Source organism: Atta cephalotes (genome assembly GCF_000143395.1).
Source record: "Atta cephalotes unplaced genomic scaffold scaffold00088, whole genome shotgun sequence".
Lineage (NCBI taxonomy): Eukaryota > Metazoa > Arthropoda > Insecta > Hymenoptera > Formicidae > Atta > Atta cephalotes.
The window spans coordinates 51806-58844 of NW_012130152.1; the positions used below are offsets into that span (position 1 = coordinate 51806).

Below are 7039 nucleotides of genomic sequence, written 5' to 3' on the forward strand. Positions count from 1 at the left end.
GTGTGTGTGTGTGTGTGTGTGTGTGTGTGTGTGTGTGTGTGTGTGTGTGTGTGTGTGTGTGTGTGTGTGTGTGTGTGTGTGTGTGTGTGTGTGTGTGTGTGTGTGTGTGTGTGTGTGTGTGTGTGTGTGTGTGTGTGTGTGTGTGTGTGTGTGTGTGTGTGTGTGTGTGTGTGTGTGTTGTAATATATTTTAAGTATGGATAAATTTTTAAATACGCAAATACTAAATATACAAAAATGCATTACATATAATTATTTTTTAATTATCATGCACCTGTGTGTGCACAATAAAAACTGTTTTATATTTGTGTCAAAAACACTATCCACTTAAACCCTTGTTATTATTATGTGTTGAATTTTTTAACATATTCGAGAATTAGTTTAATAAAATGTGGATTTACATAATACTATAAAATTTTACATAATACTTATGTAATTATCTAACCGAGAGTTAATTATAAACCGCTGAGGAAGTTATTTGAGACATTACTTAAGAATCAATAGGAATTACCGAGCAGTAGGCATTATTATGACTAAATATTATTATTACTAGTCATTAATTAACATCATTCTTTAAGTTAAAACTGTTGAATATTAATTATTCAATTATGATACTATATATACTATATATTTATTTATTATATATTAACCAACAAGTATTTGTACAGATTTGGAGCATTACTGGGGAATTACTTTATCACTCGAATCAAATATCTAGATGAGATATTTGAAGTTAGGAAATCTGTTACATTCACACAACACAGAGCACTACTAAGATATTATTGTGGAAATGATATAAAAATTCAACAATAATGCCCTATAATTCCCTTAACTCCTCTAATATATATTCATCTTGTTTTAATTTATAAAATTAATCTAAATAGACCGTTGAGTAGACCGTTTGATACATGTGATTCATAAGATAGTCAGACGTAAGCAGTAAGCAAAGTGGCTAATCTTAGTAGAAGTGAAGTTACTGTCTTACATTTTTTTAGTGTCATTGGTTGCCGATTCTATATTGCTTACATTTTTTACATTTTTATATTAGGTGTAGTAAAAAGAAATCCATTATTTTTGCATGAAATTGAATGGAAAAATAATGGATTTCTTTTTACTACACCTAATATTAAATTTATGATTTATATTAAATTTATATTAAATTCGACACATTTTTTCTAACAGTGCAAAATATACAACAAATATAAAACTGCAACACAATACAAAATAATGCCTAAACTATGTTATCTAGGACATGATCTTGAACAACATTCAAGAGGTTTTAGTCATTGATCAGACATTTTGCGTAATGCTAATGTCGGCGGTACTGTAATCTTTAAATCTTATAATTCAAAAAGTATTTTATGAAAAAATATTTTATTATAGTATTTTGGAAAACTCTCAAGATGTGCTACAAGAATATGCAATAAAAAATGGGGGTTTCATTAAAAAAATTCATGTTAATCTTGATCTGATCTTAATAATATCTCCTATCCAAAATCTGTTATTTTCACTTTCTTTCCAAGAAAACAACAACTACAATATACCTACAACTTTCATATAAAACTTTTTCTTGTATCTCTCTTAGGTTCTGAGATATTCGCCTGGGGCGATTAAGATGCCCTATCCTGTACATATATATATACATATTTATATATACAGTATCCTCCATAAGTTTGAGAACTTTATACGTTTTACAAATTTGCAAATAATTATTTAAATGAAAAAGACGAAATATTTTACAATAGATAACGTACATATGTACTTTTATTTCATCTTTTTTCAATTAAAGATTTAATAACATGATATTAAAATATAGAATTTTAATTAAAATGTGATTCATACGAAATCTGATTCTTCGGGTTAAATTTTACAATTTTTACAGAGTCTGAAACTTAACTTGCGATTCAAATAGTTTACCATTTTATAGAAACCGTTAAACTAGAATTAAATGACTTGTGTATATAGGGGAGATCGAAACTAATAGACTCATTTTTCGAATTTTTACAAACGAAATTAAGCCCGGTTGCACCAACATTACTTCAATTTTAAACGAGACGTAAAACTCTCTTTGTCCCTATCTTTTTTCAGTTTTAAAACGAGATAGAAAGAATTTTAAGTTTGCAATCGGGCCTAAGAGAGATCGAAAAAATGAATTCTACCTGTTACAACATACATTTGACTATCTAATAATATTTTAATAATAAGGGGAAACTGATAAATGAAAAACTGCATTTTTCTAATGCATTCCATCTGATTCAACTAGCCCCGGGGCTGGAGTAATTCGACTAAGATTATTAGTCGATATATTAAAAGAAAGATTAATGTATTTGAAGTTATATCTTTTGCTACATATTAATAAAACTTTTATAAAAATATATTTTAAACACAAAAATTCGCTTCGCAGGGCAAAACAATACTTCTTTTTGCCAAATTTGTTCATTTTGTGCAAAAACACATCGAATGAGTCTAGTTTTCGAGATTGAATTGAGGGAACTAAACTTATAATATTTACCACTGACGAAAATCTCTTTAAAGGAATAAAATTTTGAGTAAGTATAAGAGTCGTCACTAAATGAGTCATACTATCCTCCGAAGTTTTAATAAGAAACATCTTAAAACCTAAAGAATAAAAAATATTATCTCGATCAAGATTCGAAACCCGCGGTGAACAGTATTCCGTGCAAGCGTTCTCTCCATGAAACCACTCGAGGCACGTTAAGGTAACTCTATACAGTCAATAGTACTGTTAACAAATACTGATGTTATCGATCGTACATAAGTTAATATTATTGAATTAACGCAGGATATTAATTGATGATCTGGATCCCAGATAACGTGCATGTTATATAAGATATCTAAAAGACATCTTTCAGATATCTTATACAACATAAATGTTACCTGGGATCTGATTCTTGAGCAATATCGCTTTATTAGGATGTGCCACAGTATGTTATAGTGCAATAAATATTATATGTAAAATTAAAACGACAATCAATAATACTGATCGTGTAAGGTGATGTAAAATTCCCGGCCGAGATAATACTTTTCACAATAAATTCTTTATAGCTTTTAAGGCAAGTTTTTTATTAAAATTTGCGGAGATTATTAATATTTCAGATTAATTGTGTTGAAAGTCCGAAGATAAAGACATGCAGTCATATTTCTGACAAGAGATAAATTCATTCAAAGAATACATAGTTTAACATCTAATTTTAAGATCGAAAGTGGCACTTCTCTCGTATTTAGGTATTCTCACATAAACGGTCTTAATTCTAATTTTCTTTCTTAATTCTAATTTCTTCTTACAATTAATCTTACAATTAAATTAAATTAATTTCAATATTCATTATAAGGCGAAGAAAACATTGTTTATAAAGAATGTTGGCATTTTTCTGAAAATAGACTAAAAATGAAAATTGAATTAAACTTATGAAATAATAGATAATATATTTGTGATAATGTGTGTGTGTTGATAATATATTAATTTATAATATTTTTATCACATTCCAGTGTAATGTAAGATGACGAATCAATATTATTTGCTGATTTGCAATTTACTCTTGCTGTTTATTTAACTATTGATGTAAAAAAAATTAACTATTGATATATAATAATTTTTGCAAACTAGCAAAATAGTTGGTAATTAAAAAATAAGGTAAATTCATGTGAGACATAATGTGAGACACGTGAAATCAATCAAGATTTCAGAAGTCCTAAAATTGTACAAAATAAATTTATACCATTACTGTCATTTTCGTATAGACTACCGAGTCTCCAAGATCTATAACTGATGTCATTTAATTTTAAGTTCTTTTCTTGATTCTTCGTTTGCAGAGGCACGCTCTTAACTTCTTTGCCTGCGAAAAATATTTTAAGTATTCATTTTTGTTCTAGATAACGATTTAAAAATAAATACTTTTATGTTCTTCGCTGAATTTTTATTTTCTTCGTATATTATTTATAAACTAATGCTTCAACATTTATGCGATATTTAAATATTCTTTTTTCATAATTTTAGATATTTATTAAACAATCTTTAAGTTTTATGTACTACATAGGCTATATGGCTATTGTATAATAATTACATAATGCGGCGGATAAATGTAATATAAATTTAATATAAATAATTTTTTTATAAGAAAAATATATTTAAAAAATACATTATACGTTTTTAGCAATAATATTAGGAAATTTTTATGCATGGTGTGTTAATTGACATATTTAATTATACAAGAAGAAAAAATAATAATTATCTAGATATATAATACATTACTTGTCATACAATGGCATAATTTGCCCATATTTACGAAGCTGTAAAATTAATAGTTAAAATTTCAGCGATTTAGTTATAAAATATATCGCTTTCAGAATAAGTCCAATTACTGACATTTATTCACAAAGATATTACAAAGATGATGTTAATAATTGTCTTAATTTCATAAAGTTAGTCTTATTTTTAAATCCCAAAATCCCAGATAGCAAATTGCCAGGTTGCTGTCAATTTGCTTGAAACTGGTTTGCTTAAGGGAGTATTCTAATCTAGCGGAAAAAATTGATTTTTTTTACATATTTTGCAAATATAGAAAATATGTCTGTAAAAGGGATTAGCTCGATTCGCAAAATTAACAAAGTTATAGCACCTGGTAGGGAGCGGTCTCCAGCTTGTTTTCGCAAAAAAAACTGCGAAGTTCAAAAGATATCGACTTTCCTAAAAAGAAAGTGATGATGAGAAGAAGAAGTTGCAACACATTTAACAGTTTCCGGCACCAGAACATGGAAAAAAAGAGGATTCTAGCTGATTGATTGTAAGTAAAAGTCTTTATATAATTACGAAAAACTTTAAACGCATTTTTCTCGAAACCATGTTTTTCAAATTGGCTCCCATGATATCTCGAAAACCAGTTAACTAATTGAATCAGGCATGTGCACACATCTTCAGTACATATATGACTACAGTACTAAGATCAAGTCGAAACATATATTTTTGTAATTTTTACAATCATTTTGGTGGAAAAAAAAGGCAAAAATCGAAATTTAATTTTCACGATATGAAATTTTTTTAAATTATCAGTATTTTTTCTTCGTTCTGGTTCTTCGTACCTGCTGTAACCAAACTCATACTAATTAAGAATTTTTTTGGTTTTTTTGTTTTAAATGAGCGAAAGAGCTGGAATCATGGGAGTCATAGATATAATAGTTTTATTTTTCACGTTACTTAATATTTTATGCAGCGCATATTAATAATTATTTTTTAATAAAAAAATTCTGAAACGTTTTTCAAATATGTACAAATATGTAGGAAAAAACCTTATCCCAAAAAATTTTATCTTATCTAACTTTATCTATTTAAAAAATTTGCAAAAATAGCATAAAAATTCTTCTAGACTAGAGAACGGCTTCTAGATTAAAATAAGTTGCCTCTCATACAGCACCGATAGTTGCAGAAAACTTTCAGTAAGGTTTCAAAATCATTTCGACTTTTCACATTTCATGTGTAACAATTCTGAAAGAATTTTGCAATAATCACATGAAATGTTACTACAGAAATATTTCTGAAATTGCTCACATAAACATAATTTTACAAAATTTTTAATTAAATTATTCCTTATCGATTATTGCGAGGAATATTGCTAAGATCTCGGTAGTCTAAAGGCTTAGGATAGCTCGCATAGAATGCGAGAGATCTCGACTCTCGGCCAATATTTTTCGCAATAAATTTATTACAATTTTTTAAGATTAAATTTGGGAAATTTGGGGGGATTATTAATATTTCAGATTGATTGCGTTAAAAATCCGACAATCATATCGACATGCAATTATCATTTCTGAAATTAATTCTGAAATTAATTCTGAAATTCTTATTTAAATGAATATATGCATATAATAGTTCAACATCTTAACATTCAAACTAGTAGCACTTCGTATTTAAAAGTAAATTATCTCTGATATGAATTTCATACAAATAAAATTGCAAATCTCGAAACTGAGTTGTTTCTGAAATCACATACAATATAAATTTCAAATGTTTCAGTAGAGTTATTTTATTATTCTGAAATTCATATCAGAGAAATATTTCATATGAAACCTAGGTTTTGTAAACCTTTCAGTTAAATGGTTTTTGAAATTTTTTACGTACAATGAGTTTGAAAACTTTCTTCTTCATATCTACAATAAATTTAGAAATAATCCGATACACAACAACCTTTCAGAGATATTTCAGAAATGTTTCACGTGTATAATCGAAATATTTCAAAAGAATTGCAAAACGTTTCTGCAACAGCTCTCTGAGACAGCTCTGAAATAGCAAAATATCCGCGATTCTTGCACTTAAAACTTTTCTGAAAGTGCTCTGAAAGATTATCGAAATATGTCTGAAGTATTCCTGAGTGCTGGCTAATGAATAACTGAAATAAATCTAACACCTTTCTGAAATATGTTAGAAATATTACTGAAAGATTATTAGAATACGTTTGAAATATTTGAAATATTACAGTAAATTAATATTAAAATATATTTTAAAACTTTATTGTGTCCACGATGATAAATTATGAAATGTGTAAGTGTGTGCCAATTATAATTTTTACGGAAAATCGGCAAGTTAATTGGCTACACATTTCTCGATCTGAGAATTCGGACCACGATGTTAGAATTCTAACATCGTGGAGAAGGTTTAAGGGATATACCTTAAGGATAGAATGACGTGTAGCACGCTATAGAAGCTCCAATCAGTCACAAAGTAACTGATCACGTGATCATGTGTCGCTTCTCTCCTATTCTTTAAGGAAAGCGCGCAAGTTTTTGGCAACGTTCGTTATTTAATAATTGCAAATCGCGAGGAGGCGGAAGTAGACACGGCTATAGGCAGACAGCAGAGTCTCGAGAACGAATATTGTTACACGGTAAGTATTCTTTCGGAATACGATCTTTATAGCACAGTAACGCAACTTTCCTGATTTTATGTTGGCCAAAATGGAATGCGCATGCGTGAAACAAGTAAGTTATTTCGTTTTTTTTCCTCCTTTTTATCTCTCTCTCTCTCT

The 7039-nt window shown here is 28.4% G+C and overlaps 1 protein-coding gene across 1 annotated transcript in view; it reads right to left on the reverse strand.

Moving 5' to 3' along the window:
* The window catches only part of LOC105624768 (synaptotagmin-1-like), a 47551-nt gene that overhangs the window by 34545 nt on the left and 5967 nt on the right, over positions 1–7039 (reverse strand). The window contains exon 2 of the mRNA XM_012206120.1: positions 3740–3856. Within this exon, the coding sequence (XP_012061510.1) occupies positions 3740–3856 (117 nt within the window). The remainder of the gene's footprint in view (positions 1–3739; positions 3857–7039) is intronic.